This window comes from Gallinula chloropus (assembly GCF_964237585.1).
Source record: "Gallinula chloropus genome assembly, chromosome: Z".
NCBI classification, from domain to species: domain Eukaryota; kingdom Metazoa; phylum Chordata; class Aves; order Gruiformes; family Rallidae; genus Gallinula; species Gallinula chloropus.
This window is the reverse complement of record NC_140089.1, coordinates 55,855,564-55,880,806: the sequence shown is the minus strand read 5'-3', so window position 1 is coordinate 55,880,806 and position 25,243 is coordinate 55,855,564. Positions and strand designations below refer to the sequence as shown.

Sequence of the window (25,243 nt, the reverse complement as noted above, 5' to 3'; positions counted from 1 at the left end):
TTCCTTCCCATCAGATTTGGTTCCAAATCTGTCCAGCAGACAGCTGCTGTACCTGAAACAGAATCTCAATGTGAGGTTTGTATTGTGTCTACAAGTGACAGATGGACAAATGCCACACTCTGGGGATCCTGGTTGTTCTTTTTTCATGGCAGTTAATTTTATAGACGCAGGTATGCAGCACATTTATACTGTAATATACTGGCTTAAAAATACTAGCTTGCAGATCAGTTTTTATAACATCCCATTTCAGACACTTTAAATATAGACTTCGTGTCCTCCCAGGACAGTGCAGTTTACCAAATACCACTTTATACAGGTGATTTGATTCACTAGTTCTGTAGAAGAAAAGGCGCTTGGCCAAATTTTACCTTCCATTCTGATCTCAAGACATGATCTGATGGTGATAAGGAAGCTTGGGGAATCCATGACCAGGTTTTTCTTGTCCATTACTGGTGGTGGGCATACCTTGCTTGCATAGTTTGGGAGTTAAAAGCATTGCGTACCTCAGTATGCTACGATGGATGCCTCGAGAAACTCCTGGTATTCCAGACCCAGCACCAGCCTTCAACAAGTCTTTTGCTGCCATTCAGCTCCATACGTTGCAGTTCTGACCACTACTTCTGCCACTACACAACTAATGCTCCATCACATATCAGTAATTACTTCAGAAAAGGTGTGTGCTACATCAGTTTATTTTTGTCACCAGGGACTGATTATGTAAGGAGTGGACAAAGGTGATGACTGCTGTAAATCTTAACTGCGAGGAAAGGTTTACATTTTATAAACAGGTAGTAATAATGTCTGTAATAGAGGATAAAAATAGTAAAGTGTTCTGTGTATTTTTTTTCTTAGAAATAACTGAGCAATCTCTGTGCATACTTGCTAAAAAGGCACCTTTTCTTTTTTATAGCTGACGTAGAGGAACACGTGCTTAAGCTGGTCTTTTGCATCGCTGATAATGTGACACATGTACCCCCCATTCTTTATTAACTCCTGTCTCCATTTCTATGCTGTGTGTCTGTGTTCTAGCCATCTAGTTGTAATTGCAAAAATATTCTACCGTGTGTGCGTTTCTTTGGCATTTTGGCCAACTGGCCTTTATTTTGTCCGGCTGAAGGAACCTCTGGGCAGAGGGAGAGGATTGAAGGCAGAATTCGTGTCGTCCCCATGTCTGTCAGAGGTGGTTACCTAATACATAACACTTTAACCTACTTCATTGGGAAAAAACATCAAGGTGGTGTTGTCAAGGCTAGTAACGAGGAAGCAGAAGGAAAGTCCAAACCAGTCCCTCCTTAAAGTTTAGCTTATTCTGTTGGCTCTGCATGGAGAGCACCTTTCCAACAGGCTCCTTTCTCTCCCTCCAGAACAGCCTGTTGGGAACTGTGAAATCTGCCAAGGTAGCGATGCATTGGAGCAGAATTGTTCCCCAAACATCTCAGCTGGAAATAAAATGGTTGATCCAGACCGGACATTCTGTGTCAGTGCCAAGTTACCTCTAGAACCCTGCATCAGGTGCGGCAGGACTGTTTCTAGCTGCTGCTGCTGGTGATGGTGCCGGAAAACATGCTTGTAACGGAGCCCCAGCAGGCTCCTCCACCCTCTTCTGGCAGTAGCTCTCCAGCTTCTTGGGAGCAGCGTGTCCCAACATTTGCTCTGTGCCCAGGTAAAAGGGGTAGGCAGTTGCATCGTACGGCATACAGCGGGAAGCACGAGTCCTCCCTGAATTTATTTCAGCGAAGGATCGCTGGTAGACACTCTGAACAGATTACCTGCAGGGCTCACATAGTTTTGTCAAATGACAGCCACAGGACAAAAGCCCGTGGGACTGGCGTTGGCAATCCCACTGTCCCCTCTGTGCCCCAGGAGGCTTCCACTGAAGGACACTCATCTGTCAATTTGAGAGACCACCCCCCCAACTTAATCTTCATGCTTGTCATCTAGCCCTTTCTGTAGATCCCAGTATGCTCTTTAGAGAATTTAAATCCAAACAGAGATACTATATTGTGGTGGGAATTTAACGAGTAAGCTGACGAGTAATTTCAGCAAGTACTGTCTACTAAGAGAAATGCCTTCACCAGGGACAGGGACGGCAAGAGAAGCTTTGCTGCTAAACAGTCACATTACAAGAGTGAGAAATGTCACACTGAAAAGGGAGCAACTTAGTACCAGTTTACTGAAGTGCAAAACGATGCACAAAGTGTGTAGCTGACTTTAATTGAGGTAGTAAGTAGAAACCTAAGGTTTTCCATAATGTAGGCGTACTAATGGTGGTCATGGAGAAACACCATGAACCTCAAGGCTTTTTAAAACGCTTAAAGGCTTTTAAGCAAAGATTTTAATCACAACACAGTCACACATGAAGTTTGTCCTTATTTTGATGTACTCAGAGAAGTCACATAAATTTTAATTGGAGATGCACATGCAGATTAGGGGAAAGAAGATTTCAGTGCATTCATACTTTCTGCTGAGACAATCTGCAAAGCTGAGTTCATATTGAAGGGAATACAGAATAAAACAAACTCCAAAGTGGCCAAGGTGTCAGTTAAGATCTATTGGATTCTCCAAGTACCGTGACCATGACTGAATTTGTTTCATTACATAGGTATCCATCTAATGATCCTTATACTGAAGCTCTGAAGTCCAGACTGAAGAATACACAGCTTATTTGGACAGAAATTTTGACAGAACGATGCGTGTTTCCTAATTGCTGCCCAGAAAATCATGTGGTTTGGTAGGCTTGTACTAGTGCTAAAGCACAGAACTTCCCAGTTTTAGCCCACAAGGTTTCACTTTGGTGTGACTGAACTGTAATACATCCTTAAAGAAAAGCTATCAAGTGTGCCTGGCTTTTTTTCTTCGCTGTAACAAAAAGGTGTTTTGTTGTGAAAATGTTTCTGTTTTCCAAAGATGACTGCTGTTGGTCCTTCTGCCCTTCACTACCATTTATTTCACCTCATGTACCTGTAGGCTGATGGAATAAAGTTTCTAATGAAAGATGTGAATGCTGTGACGTTTTTTCCTTTCCCTTTCTTTTGCTGAGGGTGGGTCTAGAAATAGCGCAGGAACTATAAAACATGTTACACTTACCCATGCTGGACAACCAAGTCATGTATTTGATGGCATACAAGTCTCTCTCTTAGAGACAGCAAGTAGTTCCTGAGATGCTTTGTCATAAATTGTGGTGGTTTGGCCCTGGCTGGAGGCCAGATGCCCACCAAAGCTGCTCTATCACTTCAGACTTTGGTCATGATTTCACTCCCTTCTTCCCCTGCATTGTGGCACAGGGAGGGGCTTGCTCTAACGTGGGTCACAGCATCTCCTCTGTGTCTCCACCTGCTTCATCTAGCGTGGAGCCTCTCCAGGGGCTGCAGGTGGGGTCTCAGCCTTTTCCATGGGCTCTGGGGGGACACCCGCTCCACCATGGCTTTCTCCACAGGCTGCAGGGGCATCATTCTCTCCAGCAGCAGGGCGAGGCCTCCTCTCCCGCCCTCCCCGGCCTTGCTGCCTGCACAGCTCCTTACATCTTCTCACTCCCCTCTTTGGTGGGAAAATGCACCTGCCTGCGTTTTTATTCTCCTAAATGTGATTCCCTGAGGCGCTGTGACATTGGACGATTGGCTCGGCCTTGTTCAGCAGCAACTCTGGCCTTGAATTAGCCCATGTTTACTCTCTCGGGCCTGCAGAGAGCTTCTGGCTGCTTCTTGCAGCAGCCATTTTCTGCAGCCCCCCGCCCCCTTTTCCACCAGGACCCAGCCACGCAAAACTCTGACAGAAATCAAGGCTGATTTTGAGCTCCTGAACTTCTGTGATGTTCTGCCTGTTCCTAGACGAGCCACGTCCAGAAGTAGGGAAATTCTTCCAAGCCAGTCTCTTGAATACTTTAACCTTTACCCTTGAGAAAGATGGGAAGTTGACTTCACAAAAGCAAGATATTTTCCCTTTAATAAATTAATAATAATAACAACAATGATCGCCTTGGATTAATGACTAAGGAGCCAGTAACAACGTACAAACGCAGCATAAAGGGGCAAAGCATATGGCAGTTTCTCCTTTGTAACTCTGACCTCCAACGATTCATTTCAAACACTGGTTACAGGCAGATGTGTGGGAAATTGTTATTTATTTTAGTTCTACTTATTTATTGCTTTAAATATTATTCCAATTTAGTTAGAGTTTGATCAAGGATGAGATTTGGCATAATGGAAGGAGAGAAAGGCAGGAGAAAACCCACAAGAGTGAGCCAAGTGCTTCGGGCTTGTTCCTCAGGGCTCAGTTCTAGGGCTAGTTCCAGTCAATCCTTTTATCAGTGATCCGGGGGCAGGGGTTGGATGCACCGTTAGCAAGTTTACTGATGCTACTAAACCGGCAGCCGCTGTTAAGTCTCTTGAGCAAGAACAGGCCTTGCAGTGGGCTGTAGATACACTGGAGCATGGGGCAGTCATCAAGGGCATGAAATTTAACAAGACAAACTATTGGCTTCTGCACCTTGGGTGGGTGGGTGCCAGGCACAAGTATAAATTCACAGAATAACAGAATATCCTGAGTGGGAAGAGATGCACAAGGATCATCAAGTGCAACGCTTGGCTCCACACATGGCCGGCCAAGCCAGAGCATGTGACTGAGCGCTCAAAGCTGTGTCAAGGCAGGTTCAGACTTGAGCTCAGGATCAATTTCTGTATCAAGAGGGTGATCAAACACTGCAACAGCCTTCCTCAAGGGATGGCCCATGCCCCGTGCCCATCCGTTTCAGAGGCATTTGGACAATGCCCTTAACAACAGGCTTGAACTTTTGGTCAGCCCTGGAGTGGTCGGGCAGTCGGACTAGAAGATTGTTGGAGTTCCTTCCACCAGGGACAGTTCTGTTCTGTTGTGTTTTATTGTCCGTCAAGGTTTGTGAAAGCCAGAAGACCACCAAAAAGTAGTCATCTGACATGGAAGCTTCTGGAAGCTGCCTGAGTGCCATGTTTACTGGTCACCAACGGACAAGCGTGACGTCACCCAGCCCTGTAACCCAGCACACAGGGGTGCCCAACGGCCTCAAGCGCAGACTCCAGCTGAGCAGCCAGCGAGGCTGGAGTGCTGAGCGAGGCTTGGTGCTGCTGCCTTATCCAGGACGGTTTTCCAGTGCGGTATCCCAGAGATACTGAAGGGTGTGTCCAGGGCACACGCGGCGCATCTTCGAGCGCAGCTTCCAGCTGCTGCAGCGCCATTTGGAGGAAGCAGTTCACCACCCGCAGCTCCTCCCAGCCCACCGCAGCCAGAACAGCATGGCCACGGAGGTGGAACACCGCTGTCCAGTCTGCCTGGACAGCATTGACAACGCCGCCTTCGTGATGCCATGCCTCCACCAGTTCTGCTACGCCTGCATCCTGCGGTGGGCTAACAGCAAACCTGAGTGCCCCCTCTGCAAGAGGGGAGTACAATCCATCTTGCACTCGGTGCGGGCAGACCATGAATTTGAAGAGGTCCACATCAGACCACCACGAGAGGACTCAACATGGCCTGCCATACCTGCAGCTGGAGGAGCGCCCGCACACCCGGGGACCGACAGCCCCCCTCGCCCGCTAGCTGCCCAGCCGCCGGCGGTGGAGACGGTGCCCAGGGCTACAGTGGGTGGCCTGCAGCCAGACACCTGGGCATCTCTCTTCGATGAGCACCCAGCCCTCCTCCAACGCTTTCTGCCGTGGCTACAACAACACCTGAGGGCCACATTTCAACGGCAGCCTTCCACAGCAGATGTGTTGGAGGACCTCATCCGGGCCGTCCTGGGCTTATACGGGCTGGATGAAGACGTGCTGGTCCGGCTGCTGCAGCCCAGCCTGCAGGAGCGCGCAGTGTCGTTCGTGCGCCGGCTCATCAGTGTCGCCGTGCGGCGCTGCCGCAGGGAGGCCCGACGTCTCCTGGGCCTGGAGGATGGCCCTGCAGCCGAGGCGCGGGAGGGCAGGCCCACCTCTGCCCCCCATCCTGCTGCCTCCAGAGCCGGCTCTCCTGCCCCTGGACCAGCCCCCTCCAGCAGCCCAGCAGGGGCTCGGGAAGAGGAGCGCCCCAGCACCTCGGCCGCTGCTCTTGCTGGGCATCCCACCAGCCCACACCACGCCCCCTCTCCCATCCACGGGGAGCGTGAAGAGCCGGCGGCGGGTCTGGGGCAGGCTGTGGCAGGTCCCTCCAGTGCCAGCCAGGGCAGGGACCGTGCCCCTGGGAGACCAAGACGAGCAGCAAAGAGGAGGGCCAGCGGCTCCCAGGACTCTTCCCAGCCCCCCAAGAGGCCACCCTCCCAGGAAAACTAGACCTGGGCCCAGGAGCTGCCAACACCAGAGCCGGTCCAGCAGCTGGGGCACACCCCCATCACTCGCCACCCCAGCGCTGTCCACCACCTTCACTGGACCCAGGAAGTGCACTGGCAGCAGCAGAGGTGAGTTGTGGGGGAAACCCTGGGCAGCTGGGAGGGTTGCCTGGTGCTTTGTAAAGGCTGTAAAACTGAAGTAAATGTTTTCTCTCCGGCTGGCAGAGGATGAAGGCACGAGGGTTACGGGTAGCTGGGCAGCTGCCGACTTGCGCAGCCTGAGGCGGCACGCAGCGGGCCGGGAGGGGGGTGGGGGGCAGGTTGCGGGACCGGCACCCCCACGTGACGCGAGGTCCGCTGCGAGCGTGGCGGGGGAGCTGTGCTGCTCCTGCGGCCGAGCCCGAAGGAGCCTTTTCCTGGGAGGCGGGGCCACCCGGAGGTGCTCGGGGCCGCGGCCTTCTGGCTGGGCCAGAATGTCTGGGCGGTGCGCAGCGGGAGGAGGCGGTGGGCTCTGGAGGATGGGCTCGGTGAGGCCCCGTGTCGCGGCGGGAGGAGGGCACGCCTTGGCACCCGTCGTCCGCGGCGGCGGCGGGGAGGGAGCGTCTGGAAGGCTTAGGGCGGGTGAGGCTGGGCGGTGGGCGGCATCCCGGAGCGAGCGGTGGGTGTCCCCCGGTCCCGGGTGCCGTCTGGGGCCGTTGGGGCCCTGTAGGCAGGTCCGGATGTTAAGACGCGGGCCTGGGGGCAGCGCGGGAGGTTGTGCCAGGTGGGGCGGAGGGTCGCTGAGGTCTTTGCCGGGCTGTGTGTGTGAGGAATGTCGGCGGGGTCCGCCCCGGGACGAGCTCCGGCAGCCGTCCCGTCGGGGCGACTTTCCCCCCTTGGGCAGCACACCTGCGACTGCACGGTGTCTGCCCCTCACCAGACTGATTCTGGTGTAGGCAGTCTGTCTTGTTGCCCTTACTCTGAACCGTCTTGTCCTAAAGAAAGGCTGCACTGGCCCCAGTCCTCCTTGCTGGCAGGCTCTGGGGCTTCTTGCAGCGTTACGGTTGTGGGTTGTGAGGCAGATGAAGCTACAGAGCAAGACCCCTTGCGGCCTCAGTGATGACTGGCAGTGGTATTGGAAACCACCAGCACTTCACGGAACTTCCAGCTCCTGATAGCTTGCTAGGTCCTGTATAGTGATCTGCTCCTGCGAGTCACCCTCCTGGTGACCAGGCTTTCTCCCAGCACTGGGTAGTGTTCAGATGCCTGCTCTCAGGGCCCTGTGCTCCAGCGTTGCAGCTCAGGCTGGAAGTGCTAGATCCCTTGTGGTTTTAGCTGGAATTAGCATGATTGGCAGTAGAAATCCTTACCCTTGAGGATCTCTTAGCATAGGATAGAAGTGATGCTTCAGGAAGTCTGTTTCTGGAGGATACCTTGTTGCAGTGCTTTGCCCTTTCTAGTTCGTTTATAGTGCCGTGAAAAACAAACGTTTCTTTTGGGCAAAATCGTCTGCAAGTGCTGGAGCTGTTGCATCATGACATTTACCCTACGTCAGTTGGTACAAACTGGTTGAATGCATGTGGTTCTGTGTAGCTGTGTCTTTGGGTTTACGTAGTCCCATGTAGATAACACTGTATACTAGACCAACAGTTCTCTGTGGTCATCAGTGGCTTGTGGAGCTATGTAAGCCCTCTATGATTTCAAAATAACAACAGTAAGGGTGTGCAACGAATCCCAAAGGTTGACAATGGCACTAAGAATGTGGGAAACAAAATAATTCTCAGGCACTAGGAAACTCTTAGAAAAACTGCCTGGGTTTTGTGCTATCTGTGCACTACAGTAACTGTCTGCAGAAGTCGTAGGATGAGGCTAAACCATTCTGTCATGCCTGGTGTTTCAAGCTATTGGGACAGCATTAGGTCTGAGGCTAAGTGGTTTCTGCTTGGTAAACATTTCCTTTTTTTTTTCTTTTTTAATGTGGGAGTTGTGATTAACATTATGCTGTGACTATTCAGCAGGTGTTAGAACAAGTCGTTTGACCCAAGGTGATTACATTGGAGATCCCTCCGTGCCCTTGCTTTGGCTAGAGCGAGGCTTTGCGTGTCCCCTGGGATCTGGCTGTATTGACCAGGCCCCAGTCTGAAGGAAGTTTTGTCCCTGCCTGTCTGAAATGGAATAAAGTAGGGTGAGGGACTTTTCAGATGAAACTTTGATATAGGAACAGCTCAGCTCTGTTGTTTTGGGGTGTTTTCTGAAGTGTTGTCTTTTTATTTTGTGTCAGCTTCACTCTGTCTTTAACAACTGAAGGTTTTCCTTTTGTCTTCTCTCCTGTTGACTCCAAGTATGTGCCTAGGAATCTCTCTATCAGGTAATGCAACCTGGGATGCAATATCTTATTTAGAGAGGTTTTTGTGCTGGGAATGGCTGAAAGCAATCGATTTGTTTAGTTAAATAAATAAATAAATGACAGCTCACTCTTCTGGACAGTTGTTGACTTGTGCTTAGATATTAACAATGTATGTAATCAGTATTGCTCCACACAATTAGAATAGTCAATATTACGCTTACAGGCAAGAATAGCATTTTAATGGCATTTGAATTTAGTATTCCAACTGTTTGTTTTGTTTGAGGCTCTGCTTAGAGACCAGTTTTTCTTCCTGGGGTTATGAAGTATATTGGGGGGACAGGACTTTATTAGCAGGAGCATCTACTGCACTACAAGCAGCAGTTATTTAAGGGTGACTGAAAAGAGTTCCTTTTTCTAAACTCTGACATACCACCACGTTCTAGATAATGTGTTTTTCCATGTGGAATTTGGTCATCTGCATTTGTAGGTTATAGTTGGCTGTGAATTTCTATATTTTGGAGTCACAACCTGAAAAATGCTTTTGAAGTATGGTCATGTTGTCCAGATTATTGCAAAATATTAGCGGAAACGTAACGACTTGATAATAAATTTAAGCGTGATGTGTTGGGAATGTGGTGTGTGTCCCATCCCGTCCGTGTCCCCCGCTCCCCTCCCTTCCCCCTCACCCCTTGTGGTTTTCTGTATTTCTTTTTTCCATATCCCTTCTTTTTTACTTCCATGTAAGCCTAAACCGAGATTGCCTTCTAGCTAAATGTGGCAGGGGGATGAAATTTGTGAGATGAGCTGATGCTCACAAATCGCTAGATGGCAGTGCCGCAGTTGCTGTCACCGAAAGTGCCTGTTTGCACTGGGCTCTCTCAGAGTTTCCTTTGTGTTTTCAGTGCAGTAATACAAAGCGTTCTACTTGGCAGGAGGACATAGAAGTCACTTCCTTATGAAATTAGGCTGGATTTCAGCAGGAGTTGCTGCAAATGTTGTGTTTGTGGCTTGGACAGTGGAGAATTATCTATTACTGTTTTTTTTAAGTCACTGAAAAGAGCAGCCACTTCCCTACCCATCAGTCATTGAGGATTTGCAGGCTGATCTTACTGGGGAGCTTTTTCCCTGGATCTCCCGTAGGGGAGGGTAGAAACGTTCACTGGAAACTTTGCTGAGGCCTGAACATTGTTTAAAAGTCCGTGGGTTGGTTGGGTTCTTTGCCTTCCATGTTCTTTCAGCCCAGTGCTTTCTGTTTTCTTCCGTGTAAGTGGTTTCAGATAGGCCGTTCAGATGAAAGTATTTAACCACATGTCCTGTGGGATCATTTTTAATTGTCAGCAGTTCTAGATTCTTTCAAGATGATGAGCTATTTGCTTCCAATTACACCTATCATAGTTTTGCTTTTCTCTTGTGAATTTTCTCTTTCCATCTCTCATCTTTTTCCTTCACCTTATTGTTTTTATGCTTTTTCATGCAGCATTTGCAAACTACACCTGGCTTTTGTTGAGAATTCGGTGTATAGCAAAGTGTTACCTGGGCAAACTTCTTGTTCATCCCTGCCAAGTCAGGAGTTCACAAGGAGATTGTTGATTGTGTGAGGAGTTGGGTAAGCTAAAGGGAGAAGGATGATAGGGAGCATTTAGGCTTCAGGCTTCTCTAATTTTTGCAGGTTTGGGCTTGCTATTGCTGTTCAATGCTTGCTTCACTTTTCAGTTTGGTAATAACAGTAATTTTCCCTCTTGTCCTGGTTTTGGTCAGGATGGAGTTAAATTCATTTGTAGCAGCAGATGGAATGCTGATGTTGTTAATTGCTGTCAGACAGTCAAGGACTTTCTCAGCTCTTCATGAGAAAGGAGGGGCGAGGCCAGGACAGGTGACCTAACTGACCAAAGAGAGTATTCCACGCCAGTTACGTCCTGCCCAGGATATCGGGGGGCTGACGGGAGGAAGGCCGAGGGCGGCTCCGGGACGCGCGGTTCTTGGGGGACGGTCGGGTTCTGGGACGGCTCTGGGTGGCACGGCCTGAGTTGTGGGTTTGGTGAGAAACTGCACTGTGTATCAACAGCTTCATATATTTTTGCTCTAAAGTCCTGTCAGCATTGTTAGACGGTATCTTTCTGTTATCTTAGTAAACTCTCCTTATCCCAACCCACGGGCCTCTTATTTCTTGGTTTTGGGGTTATTTGCCCCTTCCTTTTCCCTTCCCTTACCTCTTACCCTCCCCTCCCCCCCTTCCCTTTTCCCTGCTCTTTTCCTTTAAGGAGCAGGCAGCTGCATGGATCTCGGCTCTCAGCCGGGGTGAAACCACGACAGAGGTGAAATCAAGCAGCAGCTGAAAGGAGCCTTGATGAAAGAAAGTGTTTCTGGGAGGGTTTGGTCAGTGATTACAGATGTTGCACAGTGGGAAATTCTCTCTTTGTTTGCAGTGTATAATTGGAAGAAGAATGACTTTAGAAATACTTCTGCGAGGAGGAACGTGAACTCCCGTAGGTGAGTGAAAAGACAAAATCTTACTGCAAATTCTTCTGCTTAGTGAACTTTAGGGGAGGGCTGTGTAGCTCCTTTCTGAGGGATGCTGAGATGTGCTCATTCGTCAAGGTCAGTCTGTTCCCCACCAGGCAGTTACTGACCCTTTCATCCTGTCTGCAGAGAAGCTTTCAAGTTAATTGAAAAGGTACTCAGAACCCACAGTCCCTAGGTCATCAGAGGTTTTAGGAGGTGCTTAATCTTGAGTTACTTTATTTCCTCTTACAACACATATTGGTTGTAAGAGGAAATACACTTTCTCCTTTGTGATTTCAATGCTTTCATTTGCTTTTGATGCTCCTTAGCCTGTCCAGACTAACACTGGCATCCTACTTTTTGTATTTTTCAGTTTGGTCATAACAGTAATTTTCCCTCTACATTAAACATAGCTGTATACACATTTTAAACAGCAGTGAGGGTTTTTTCTTTTTTTTTAGAGGAACCCCCCCTGTATTTTTGTAAGTGGAGTTCTTTATAAATACCTGTGAGTACTTTTACTCAACACATTACCTAAGGCTTTTCCTCTGATACTTGTTAAATGTAGTAAGCTGTCAGTCCTCAGTAGCTACTGAGGTAATGGATATGATGGAAAATATTTTCCTGCCAATTTTTCAGACATAAATTCCTTTCTGTAGGGTTTTTATGTTATTAAAATGTCCTTATGGAATTGCTACCTCAGGGAGTGGTACAAACAATCTCGGTCTGGTTTACCAGACTTGGGAGGAAGCAGGGGGTTTTAGGTGACTTCCTCTGCACTGAAGAACAAAAATCTCCAGGTGTTAATCTTAGTCTTTCATCCTCTCCTTTTCATCTCCTGAGGCCTTTCTCTTAGTTTAGGGGGTTTTAAATAAGCACATCGCTTTACTTTTCCACAAGTAGTGCACTGTGCAGGTGTAGTCAAAGATGCTGAAAGATACTTTCAATGTAATGTGGCCTTCAAAAGAAAAGCCAAAGTTTTCAATTACTGTCACTTCTGATACTCACCAGAGCAGTACGAGACCTGGATTTTACAGGAATTGTGTGCAGTGGAGAACTTGTTCAGTGTAAATGAATGTCATTGTACTTCTAGGTAGGTTGGAAGTAAATTTCCCTGGTTTCTTGTGGCGTGTCTGGAGGTTTCTTTAGCTTCTCCTTTAAGCAGACAGGGTCATAGAGTTCAGGTCACGGAGTCTGGAGCCCTAGGCCCTTGCAAGCTCTGCCACTATGCCTGGTGTTGGAGAAAGTGCTTGCAGTCAGTTTGATGGTGGGTCGAGAGCATCTGGGGCAGTGCTTAAGCTGGAGAGGGCTCCAACTTCAGGGGTAGTTGTGGTTCTTTAAGGGCAGAAGGGGGAGACTTCGTTCTCTGTCTCGCTTCTTGCCACCTTTTGCATCCTGTCATGCATCAGCTCTGAAAAGAACAGGTCCTTCTTGGAGTTACTACAGCTCAGTATTGCAGCAAACACTATCCCTATTTCTCAAGATAAGCTTTTTCTTTATTTTCCTTTCTTTTTGTCTTACAGCTTTCTGTAGCTGAAGGAAAATGGTGGAAGAGAGTGGAATAGAGACAACTCCACCCGGTACACCCCCACCAAACACAGCAGGGGAGACTACAGCTGCTACCACTGCTGCTACAAGTAGGTCATTAGGTACAGAAACTTCCTCAGAAACTCAGTGATATTTATTCATGTCTTTTTAAAGCACAGCAGTTCATCCAGAGGTGTTGGGATCAACCTAGAGAGCTCTTCTCCAGGCTGATGGGAAGAATTTGTTTCTTTCTCATGGCAGTATGGCATACATCTGACAGAGAGTAGTGTAAATGTTTTTATTATTCTTGAAACTTTTTGATGAAGTCATGTGGATGCACTTAGGGTTTTTAAGGACGTGGGGACAGGGAATACTGGCCAGTACAGTGCACAGTGAGATGAGCAGCACAGAAGGGAGTTCAAACAAGTCTACAGTCTTGTGGGGGATAGTGAGAAACGTGGACGATCACTTGGATTTTACTATTGTGGGTGGTAATCAGAGCACTGAATCTGATTTTTCCAGAGTCTGAACCCCATGTGCTTGACTACCGAATGCTCAGTTTTCTGACACATCTGGTAACATTACCTTGAGTCACACTAGTGCCGTGGACTCCCGAGTGGAGCGCTCTTAGCCCCAGGAGGATGTGCTGGGCGATCCATTGGGTGCAGGAAGAAAATACCAGAGCATTCCTTAATAGTTCTTTTATCTAAAAAAAGCAGAAAAATCAAGCTTTACTGATATCGAATATACTTCTTGGCATATATTTCAGAAACCACCAGAGAAGAGACAAATGTATATTCTTTGGGGCATCACTTGTTTTTCCTGACATGGTAAAAATGTCTGTAATATTAAATGCAAACAATATTTTGACAAATGGATTTGTCAGGAAATTCTGTTGGGAGGAGACATAGAAAACATTGCTGATGATTATAAGAAACAAGCGTGAGAACAGATCACAGTATGGAAGGTTTGCTGTACAGATGTTCCTAACGTGTTTCTGCTTATGGTTTTTGCTAAATTCTGTTTCAGTAATGAAATACAGAAAGAACAACTTTATTGTCAAATGCTGAAGGAGGGCTGTGCTGGAGAAGCTGCATCCTCAACAGTGAATGATTTCTTTAATAAAAGCCATGTTTTTATTAAGACTGCCTCAGAGTAACCATTGATGGAGTGATTGCTTTGACTAGGCTAAAAATGGATTCTCGAATAAGGTTACCGATCTATTTCCACCCATGACATTTATTGACCGCCTCATTCATAGGCAAGTTACTGCAGCAGTGAAAGTGGAGCTGGTGCACAAAGGGCTACAGGATGCCAGCAGTGTGGTTAATTTTATAGAAGTTCTCTTTAAATAGTAGGGGTTGTTTTTAGCTGCACCTTGTAATGGTAGAGGAAGTGACCGTGAAACTTTTGTGCATCGCACAGAGGTTTGCTGGTTGTCTTGTGGCAAGGGATTTAAATATGGCTTCAGCTTTCTTCTTGTACCAAAACAGACTTGCAGACTCGCTGACATTTTCTGTGATGACAAGTGGCCATCAGCAGTGTGCTACCCAGTAGTTATTTAAAAAAACCCCAAAACACACTTACAGTTTGTCCCTTCAAGATAAAGGTGGTTTATCCCTTCAAGATAAAGGTGGTGTTTTAAGAAGGAGTTACCTACTTCTTTGTAAGAAAGTCATGCGTTTGAGAAAATTGTTATTTGAAAGTGTTTATGTTGTCAATGCATTCCTGTTGCCAAAATCATTGCAAGTGTCACACAAAAAACCCTTTCCACTCTGTATATGTAAATTGGCAAAGAGAATTTCCTGAGCTATGTAAAAATCTTCCAGATGAATTAGCTTTGGTGGATTTTGAGCCCATTTGTTAGGAATACCAAAGTGCAACACCTTCTGATGATTTTTCCAGAAGAATTGAATGACATCAAGGAAGATGAACATTTGCTAGCTGAATTTCAAGATAAGCCTTCATATACTTGATGGCTGGGAGACGAAAACAAATAGCATGGTTTTGTAAGCACATCCAGCAACACCTTTTTGTTTGGGTCTGTGTGTCTTTGTAAGGCATTTTTTCCAGGTGTGACAACCATTAAAGCCATAATCGGAATATAGAACCAGACCTCCAAATTGCTGATGTAAAATTAATGAGGCTTCTGTAGTAACATTGCTCACACTACAATATTATTAATGGTATTCTATAGTGTGCTAACCATTAATAACATAACATATTGTTTTATGAATATACTATTCAAATACTAATTTTCAGTGGGAGCAGAAGAGTTTCTTGATCTTTATCTCATCCTTTTGATATTTCTGTTCTGTATGTTTTAAAATCTATGGAATATACTAGGACAGTGGCCCATGTAAGTATTTTGTAGCTATGTTGGGGGTGTGCATGTTCTGTTTTTTATTGACTGGTGTGCGTGATAAAGTTTGGAAACGACCTCCTTACGGTAACTTGGCACGTCACTTGACTGTCATCAATGTTTAGGCTGAGTGCAGTTTCACATCTGAGCTGATCCAACAGCTTAGTGCTGTAAAAACCAGTGTTTTCTGTTTCTCTGGCTTAATTTTCTGTCTAAATTTGGTTTAGAGAACAAAATTGGCTTATCCAAGGATCAGCTGGGGGCCAGACTGAAACACAGAAAGCAGAGCGTTTAGGAGCCTGGGTAGCTGGGTGCCAGGGAAGAGAGGGCTGCCTGGTGCTCAGCCCATCTCATAGACCTGTACCTCTGCAGTAAGTCCCAGCCTCACAGGTCCCCTGAGTGCATTTCTTAATCTAAAGAGGGACACTTCCTGCATCTTTGTTATTCCTGTGGATGAAGCAGGAAGAAGTGTGCTAGCTGGAAATTTCTGAGGCCCACTTCATCAGCTACAAAATGGGTAGTCAAATGTTGACTCGTCTTTTTAGCTGTGATAAATAGGGTCAGAGAAGAAAAGAGATTCCAGGCTACTATCTCCAGAAATCGAGGGCAATTGGTGGTGGTTGCAAACTCAAGCAGAACTAAACTTTTTTCCATTGAAAGGAGAAAAGCAGACTTGGTCAAAACTTACTTGTAAACTAGCTGAACAATTACATACCTGAATCTCTGAGATGAAGGCTCGGTGTTTCTAAAATTCCATTTGTCTTTTTTTCCCCTAGCTTTGTCCAGTCCCCTTGCTACACCAAGCCTGTCATCTTCTCCTGAGTGCTCAGCACCTCTGGCAGCTGGAGCATCTCCACTTCCTCCTTCTATGATGACTTCATCTTCTTTTCCACTTGTGCCATCTGCAACAGTTTCTACTATGGCGCCACCTCTAACTCCAGCCCGACCTCCAGTTGCCCCTTCGTCTTCTAGTACCTCTGTGTCGCAGTTCTCTACAGCTCCTTCATTAAGCTCTACTGCTGGCTCTGGTCTTCCTGCACCTCCTGCTGGTCCCCCGATTTCAGGATTTTCCATGTCTTCAACATATGATATCACCAGAGGCCATGCTGGTCGAGCACCACAGAGCCCACTGATGCCATCATTCTCTGCACCTCCCGTCACAGGTAACCTTTTGTATATAGACCTTTGTGCTTGTGAGACAGGATGAGGGGTCTCCTGGGTGGCTACTTCAGCAGTCTGCTAGAGTCCCACAAGTTCAGCTTCTTTAGTATTCTTGTGACACTTAATTACTGAGTAGCTGCGCTCGGAGGAATGGAGAATGGCCTTTGAAGTACGATCACGGTGTAGGACAAGAGTCCTCTTCCATAGAGTTCTGCTAGCACTCAGGCTCACAGAAAAGTGTTTGAGAGCAGTATTTTAAAATGTGCCCAGGAAAGCCCAGCTGACCATTTATTTCTGTGTTGCTGCTGTTCAGCTCAGAGGCAATTTCAGCCATTGTATTTCCACGGAATGGTAAGGTATCTCAGGCTGTAATCTCCTAATGGGCAAGTTTTTGTTCTGAGAAGCTCGCTATCTGTAAGAAGTCGTCCGTCACATGAGAGTAGCTTCTCTTTTCTTGCTTCTGGCTACTAAATTGCATCAGGACAGTGGAAAATACTTGCCTGCCATGCAAGCGAGTGCTGTAGTTGCTGAACTGATGTGATTTTCTACTAGCCTAATGGAAACTTAGCTCTTCAGCAGCAGTTGAGTCAGGCTTTAACCATTGTTTGTGACATGTCTTTTAAGCAGTCTGTCCAGAAAGACCTATGGAAATTTGAAGACAATAAAAAGCACCACTCTTAAGCTAACATGTCTTTGTTTAATTTTACACATAAGGTGCAGGTAGGCTCGGTTCTATGAGCAGATATTGTTGAACTCATTCACAGTAGTTGCCTCTGCTAAACTCTAACAAGCAGGATTGTTCTGGGGCCTTCAAGAAATGAAAGGAATCAGCCCAGTATTATTCTATTCTTCCTGTTCATTTTCCTGTAAAACAATTGCATGTTGCTACGGCATAAGAAATGAAACGCAGTACTTGTGTCTTGTTTTTCCCTCTTCCTAGGTGTCTTCACAGATCCTATTACTCAGCAAGCAACTTTCTCTTCCCCTTTGGCTCCTGGAACTGGTTCTGCAATCACTTTTCCTGAGGAGCTTGAAGACCCCAGAGTAGCTACTGCCCAAGGTGGAACACCTGCTGGAGGGCTGTGGGGGTTTATAAAGCTCTGTGGTTTTGTATGTTACCTTTCAGGAGGAACTACCATTTTTTGTTGTCTCTAACAAGATACAACTTTTAAGTGCATGTTGCTCTAGGTCCTGTCTTTCCTCTGTGCTCAGTTGCAGGTGGCTGTTTTTAATAGGCGCGTTTGCTGAAACTGTGCTTCTTTCCTTTCCAGAAGAGGAATGACTACATAAATGCAGGCGTCTAGGTGCTCGTGACAGGGAGATCCTTCTACCTTAGAGGTTTTGTCACATGCCCTTAAATCATGGGAAATGTCAGAACCTCTTTGATTCTTTGTACATCCTGGTTTTTTTTATCATTTCCTAATGAACTGAATTGGTTTTTTAGGGGATGCAAGTCCTTCCTGTTCTAAACCAAACAAGTCTCCTCAGGGAGAGGCAAATAAGTGTTTCTTCCACTGAGGAGGGGTTTCTTAAGAGGTGTCTGTGGTATTTTGTAGGATTTTTCTATTCTGCTAGAGGGCACGGAGTGTATAATGCAGAACAGATAATCCTTGTGGTGCGATCTGATCGTAGAGAGGAAATAAGCAGCAACAACTGACAGCATCTCATGAGCCTGTAACCTTTTTGGAGCTGTGACATGCTACATCTGAGTAGCGTCGTGAAGGCTGTGGCAGAAAGATGCAGGGACTGTGTGTGAGCTCTGAGCTGCCTTCAGGAGCAACACTACTATCTGTACTGTGCGATAGTAAATCGGAAGGAAGAATCAAGATTGACGTCCCAGTGGGACTGGAGACTTTTGGAGGGGCTTTCAAAGCCTTTTGAAGAAGAAAATCTGGAAGAATGAGTTGTGTGTGATGTGGCATAGTGAGCCCCCCTTTACTCCAGTCATCTTGACAGTGCTACAGTCTTAAAGAGCAAGATTAATCGTCCATCAGTATGGTGAGAGCAGAGTTGTCGTGCTGCTTTTTTCTAGGGCACGTGTCTTATAATCATAAAAAGACAGCTTCTTTGGTCTTCAAGTAGAAACGTCTTCCAGTCACCATATTCCTCTTGCTTTTTTGCGATAGAAGGTAATGTTCCAGAAGAGAAGGTTTTCCTTGTGACATGATTTTGTAGCCCGTTTGAAAGGGCAGTAGTGAATTAGTTGAAAAGCCAATCTCATCCACGTTATTGTTGCCTGTATACCAGTAGGATCCAGCAAGTGACCTATGTCTGTTTCTGGAGAATGTGTATGATTGACTTCAACCCAAATGTAGATTCTTTGATTGGAGTATTAAATGTTGTACGTGCTCTGTGTTTTCCATGACCTCTGAGAATTTCCTAGGTGGAAGAATGAGGAATCATTAGTTGTACTGAAGCTGTCAAGTGTTGGATGTGTGGAAGCACATGTCAGAGTCAGGTTTTTAAACATCAGACAGAATCTGTGAGGCTTAACTGTCAGTTGTTGCAGAAATGCAAGCTGGATTCTCTGTTGAAGTGCATACACGGCAGTGCTGCAGTTATCTCTGTTTCTGCTCTTGAAATCGATTGAACTACCTTTTTTGCTCTGCTGTTCTTCAGAAATCCAACACCATTCTTTCAGATGTCCCTCAAGGTAGATAATAGGCCAGCCAGACCCTGTCAGTGTTTGTGCTTACATTTAATGAACTTTTAGGTCTGTCAGCAGCTCCACCTGGGATTTGGCTGGAGAAGATAGAGCGTTTTTTCAGCGTTGTTTAGAATCTACTTATAAATTGAGGAATTTCAGCTCAATTTCAGCTGTAAAAATATTTGTTAGTAATGGGCCATTCAAAAATAGGTCCTCTTGTCTGTAAGGTCATAACAAAGAGGCTCTTCAGTTGGAGTTGTCACAGTTTGAGTCTAGCTACCGAGTCTGATGATAGCTGTAATTAGTATTTGTTAAATGTTCAAGACTTCCCGTCCCAGAATAGGAGGAAATCAAGTGTGTTGCCCACCATCACTGGCAGGCCTGTTTCTGCATTGGTGCGTGAGAGGATGGCGGTGATGATATTTGGCCTTTGCTGTATCCGAAAAGTCACGCACTCCTGGTCACGTCTTGCAGCATTTGTGCTGGCGAGTGAGATGCACCAGGCATTACAAAGTGTAAATGTGGTAAGAAGACCACGAAGCAGCTTAATACTTGGGTTTTGTTTGGTTGGGTTTTAACTGTGCTATTGTGAGTTTCTTGGGGAAAAACGAGAAAATAATATGGAAGTCTGTTTGCTTATGTTTAGGGTGTAGCTGAGAATCCCATGGTGAAGTCTGTTCTTGATAAACCCAAACATTCAGTGGAGACCATGATTACACCGCTGGACCCTGGCATGGTTCCATATATCAGTAAGTATTTGTGACAAACCATTAAGTAATGCATAGAATGTTAGATTAATGTAACAGCACTTGAAGTTTATCTGGAGAGTGTGTTAATTCTGTCACAGTTACGTGGTGATTTCTCAGGTGCGTTGTCCAGTGAGACTCTCACTCTGCAGGCTGATTTTTTTATGTGCGTCTTAAGGTTCATTTACTTGTGTATTCTGCTGTAGTTTAGGTAGTAGCATAGTAATACCCTTCAGTTCAGGTTGTGAGAGATGAGCAAGTTACAGAGAACAAAACGGTGACAAGTCCTTGTCTGTAATCTGGAAGTCACATACTTTTTTCCCTCCCTGTTTCTCTGTTTGAGGGAGTGATATGGAATTGAGTTTAAAATATGCTGTATGTGTTCTGTTGGATCTGGTGATTAAATCCCGGTGTGTAAGGTATCGCACTGAGGGTCGACAAGCCGAAAGGTAAGCGTGCTCACAACGGTGTTTACATCGCTTTTGAGGCTTTCTTCTGACTTTCAGCTGTTCTGCTTTTCTAGCCCAACAGTATTTATACTATTTTAGGAAGCTCAGCAAACTTGAAGCAGTTCCTGAAACACTTGGGAAGAACATTGAAAAGGCTAAAACAGTCTAATAAAGTCTCAACTACCAGAAGGGAGGTTGTGGGGAGGTGGGCAATGGTCTCTTCAGCCAGGTGAGAGGAGATAGGAGAAGGGGAAATGGCACAAAGCTGCGCCAGCAGAGGTTTAGATTGGATATTAGAAAGAAATGTTTACTGAAAGGGTTGATGATCTACAAAGGTCTCTTCCAGTCGTATGATTCTGTGATTCTGTGAAGTATTGCTGAGCATTGAACCTGGAATGAAAAGCATAGTATCTCAGTTAGAGCTTTAAAATGAATAGGAAGGAGCAGCATTGTGGTAGTCACAATTTTGTGTTTTACTAAAGTACATTCATGTCACGTCTAACTGAGCTGAGATTTCTACAATTTGTCAGAGTACTGGACAGGTTTTATGGGTTGGGTTTTTGTTTGGCTGGTTTAGGTGTTTTTTCCTTGCTGTGTTTTGTTTGTTTGTTTTGTTTTGCTTTTTGCTTTTGTTGCAGCAGTCTGGTGAGCAGTCCTCCTTCTTAGTTGTGCTAGTGCTGCTCTTTGCATGTAGGTGAAGCTGGTCAGGAAACTGATGAGGCAGAGAAGAAAGCATTAACACCTTTGTGCGCTTTGTTTTTCTGAGCTGTCACTCAATTGGACCTGTGGTGTGATCCAGCTGACCACATTGCTGCACCATTGTACTAAAGCAGTGGGCAATATGTGGAATAAAACGGGATCATCTCTCATAGGGGGAAAGGGTGAATCAGCTTGGTCTCAGTAGTCTGGGGAAGACTTAAGGGGGGATCTGGTCAATACTCCTAAATATCTGAAGGGAGAATGGGTCCAGACTCTTTTCAGTGGTGCCCAGTGACAGGACAGGGGGTAATGGGCACAAACTGGAATGCAGAAGGTTCTCTTCCATTCCCTACCATTCTTTGATTCTCTTGAGTGCATCCAGGCAGCTTCTGAGTATGTTTGAGGATGGAGACTTCCTCGTGGTTCTGGACAACCTGTGCCAATGCTTGGTTACCTTCATGGTTAAAAAGATCCTTCAGATGTTTGTATGGAACCTCCTTTGTTTCAGTTTGTGCCCATTGCTTCTGCTCCTGTCCATGGGCACCACCAAAAAGAGTCTGGCTTCTTCCTCTTTGCAGGCTCCCTTCAGATATGTGTACAAATCAGTGAGATCCCTCTGGCTTTATCTTCTGCAGGCTGAACGTGCCTATCTCTGTCAGTCTTTCCCCCTAAAAGAGAGATTCTAGCCCAGTGGTTCATCTAGTTCAATATTCTGTCTTCGGCAGAAGCAGCAGGAGGTGAATGTCAGGATTATTCTTCTAAATCCATGAGTTGTCATCTTAAATGAGCACTATGCTTTGTTTCAGGTGCAGAATACGCCTCAGTTCCTGTTGTCCTTTTTTCATTGATGAATCACTTAGGAAGTAAAAGTTAGGTGACTAGCTAAATTAAGTGACTTCTGCTTCAGGAAAGAACTTTTGTGCAACATGTGAGAAAGAGAAGACCAACTGAAGCATAGTCTTAAGATGTAGAATGTATTTAAACTGGCTTGTAATGGGAATGAAGAATAGTACACGCTCATAGATATACATCTCTCTCTATATATATACACACACCTGTGTTTTACAGAAACTGGGGGAGAACTGGACATAGTGGTTACTTCTACCAAAGAGGTGAAAGTTGCAGCCATTCGCGATGCCTTTCAAGAAGTCTTTGGAATGGCCGTTGTTACTGGAGAGGCTGCGCAGTCTAACATCGCACCCCAACCTGTGGGCTACGCTGCAGGTTTAAAAGTAAGTACTAAAGTACCTCCAGCACAGAGAAGGGCAATGGAAACGTAGGATGAGAGAGTGGTTTGGTTTGGAAGTGACCTTACAAATTGTCCTCAGCAGAGGGGGCTGAAACTCTCTGCACTAGACCACACTGCTCAAAGCCACATCGAGCCTGACCTTAAGCACTTCCAGGGATGGGGCATTGACCCAGAAAAATCTGATTTTCCCTGAGGGGAATGTCAGTCTGTGGCATTGGGAGACTTCTCCTTTTCTTGTTTTTGGTGTAACTTGCCGCCTGTTCCGTTAGATCATTCTGAAGCTGCTTGTTGGAATAGCCTTTGGGGTTCTTGTGCAAACGCGGTCACAGCAGTGAAGAACATTTATGTCCATTTTCTTCTAAAGCAGTTGATTGCCATCACATCTGGCAGGCATTGTGATATGACTGTAGTTTGAAAGTGTATCAGGCATTTGTTCTTAGTCTGTCACTAGCACAGTACTTTGGGATGAAAACTAAACATGAGAAATTGAATAGGAAAAATGTAATCAGAAGTTAAGAGAGCCTTTGAGACTGGGTTGTCTCCCAACTAATTCTGTAGGTGAAAGACAGTTTGATCAACACTTGCCAAGGATCTTCCTGAACAGCTCCATTCTTACATTTAGTATGTAGGAATTCATTGTGCAGCTTTTCAAAAAGCTGTGCTGGCCCAGAAGAAGAGTTAGCAAGGGTTGTTTCACCACCTTTTAAAAATACACAGTTGTTCCTTGTATCTAGGTGGAACCGTCTCCTTGGCCAATACCTAAACCCAGTGACACCAACTATTTTGTATTCTGTTTCTTCAATGTAAGCAAACCATTTCCTCCATAAAAAGGAGGTATTTTCTCCTAACTGCTGTGGCAGCATTCACAGCGGAGTGAAGCTTATCCTCATAGCAATGTATTAGCTGAAACAATTTTATATGGAGGTAAAGGAGAAAAATAGACATGTTGCTTTACCTGATTAGCTACTGCAGCGTAGTGGTAATAGTGTTTGTATGGCAACTCAGAGTGAGAACAGGGTTGGAGTAAATGATTCCTTAGCTGGATAGGTACCAGAACAGAGAGGGTCTCTTCACTGGACAGAGTTGGTCCAAAGCTCTGAAAGGATCAAAGCACAACAGATCTTAAGATGCAAAAATGTTGATGTGAGTAACAGGATATATTCTGATACTTTAGTGAGTTTTATCATAGCTTGTGTTACTGTTTGAGATTCCTGTTTGGGAAAGGCTATGGTGCTTTTTCATGACTTTTGTTTCTTGTTTTTCTACTGTTGATAAAAAGAGTAATTTTTCAAAATCGCTGTTTTCTGTTTAACTTGAAAATTCTGCTCCAGAGGGGTTTTTTGCACTCATCTCTGAGTGTTGTATGATGTGATTGAAAGAGAATGTTGTCTAACAGATCATGTTCCCATGTAGGGAGCCCAAGAAAGAATAGACAGCTTGCGCCGGACTGGAGTAATCCATGAAAAACAGCCTGCTGTATCGGTAGAAAACTTCATTGAGGAATTGCTTCCTGACAAGTGAGAACTTGAAATATATCCCTGAGGTGGGGAGAGGGCTGTTTCTCATTGACTCAAAGGGTCTTGCTTCCAGTGCTTTAAAGAATAAAATGTCATTTATATGTAGACACATATAAAATACATGAAACAACAGGAACCATAGAATTCTTTAGATGGGAACACAGGCACTTCAGTTTTTTGTATATACATGAACTGATACATGCAAATTTGATTTGAAAAATGCTGGGATGCCTTGATGTAAGTCATTGTTACATTTTTAACTACAGTTGTATTAGAGGTTGTAAAACGGTCATCATTCAAGGGCTAACATGTTGCTTTTCAACAGACTCTAACTTGGCTGTAATTGCAGGTGGTTTGACATTGGATGTCTGATTATCGAGGATCCAATTCATGGAATTCATCTGGAAGCTTTTACCCAAGCAACACCAGTGCCTTTGCAATATGTTCAGCAGGCGAGTTTTCTGTTTTCTTATTAAAATTGGATTAAGACTTAGGATTTAAGATTTAATTTATGATGTCAGCTCTTACTGGTAGTAGCTACACTTGAATTTCTTAGTTTATAAAATGAGGATCAAAAATATTTTTCAGTCATGCATTGCCTAAAAATCTTCAGGCCTTTGTAGAAAAGCAGTTCTCCCTTGGGAGTCTTCATTCTGCAGTACATGGCACTTGAGCCGCTGATTTTAATTCTTGTTAAAGAAGAAGAAATATTCCAAGAAGAAGTTAACCAAGGAAAAAATAACCTCAAAGTACTCCCTCAGAAAAGGAAGTACAGCTTTAATTATTGAATTGTTGTCATCAATCTGATTCCATGACTCACAAATGTTTAGATAGATAAGAATCCTCACTCTTGCTTAGGTGCAGAAGGAGGTCTTGTAGCTCAAGTAATGCACTAAGCAAGTGCACCTAGGAGGTGCAGTAAGCACTCTTACCCGTCCAAAGGCTCATTTTCCTTTCTTTAGCTTACTTCCCAGATGTGTTTGAGTGTCATCTAATGCCAACAAAATGGCATCACCAGTGAGGTGTCTGTGTGAGCACGTTAGCAATTGAGCAGAGCAGGCTTCTTATCAGTCCTTCCTTCCGCCCTTCTTCAAAAGCAGAGCTGTTAGCAAAGCAGGTCAGTACGTTTACCCCTAAACTAAAGAGTGTCAAAGCACTGACCCAAACACATTTGTGTCCCCATGAAAATTTATCTTTATGGGTAACCCCAGGGGTGTCCAAGCACCACTTCTGTCCTCTCTTCAGCTTGGAACGCCCCCATGCTGCCCCTCCCCTCGCCCCATAGGCTGTGCCTAGCACCTGGAACCAGTGGATCTGTGACATCAGCCCTGTGGCCAAGGGCACCCCAGGCAACGGGAGTACTGTGAGCACTCTGTCAGCTGCTGCGCTGTGGGTAACAAGCTCTGCTTGCTTCTTGCAGCTACCACGTTCTCCTGCTGCTCCTCCTGACAGACATGAAACTGCTCTCCTTCCTCATTTTGCTGTCCTTGTGCTGGCCTGTGCAGGGCACATGGGATACCTGCTGGTAAGTGGCCCTTGGCTCTTGAAGGTAGCATGGGCAAGCCTTATGGGATTCACTGGAGGGTTTCCACTTGTCCCCCATGGCCACGCCACGGCTTCCTGAACCCCCTGTGGGGCCCTCGGATCTTTGCCAGCACCCAGGCTGCTGGCACCGCTTGTCTACGGGGCTAAAGCCAAAACAGAGGCAGATGGGTGCACGCTCCATGGCGTTCCCTGGCCCTCCTGTCCATACAGCACCTTGCGGGGAGGGAAGA

At 45.7% G+C, this 25,243-nt stretch overlaps 1 protein-coding gene across 1 annotated transcript; it reads left to right on the top strand.

Moving 5' to 3' along the window:
• Positions 1-12,654: 12,654 nt before the first annotated feature.
• On the top strand, positions 12,655-25,160 carry LOC311203683 (protein PRRC1-like; the record flags this gene model as incomplete). Its single annotated transcript, XM_084278438.1, has 9 exons — positions 12,655-12,760; positions 15,777-16,163; positions 17,102-17,259; positions 19,455-19,557; positions 21,771-21,934; positions 23,365-23,468; positions 23,818-23,920; positions 24,754-24,826; positions 25,018-25,160. 9 exons carry the CDS (start codon positions 12,655-12,657, stop codon positions 25,158-25,160), a joined length of 1,341 nt encoding a protein of 446 aa, XP_084134564.1.
• Between the last annotated feature and the right edge of the window lie 83 nt (positions 25,161-25,243).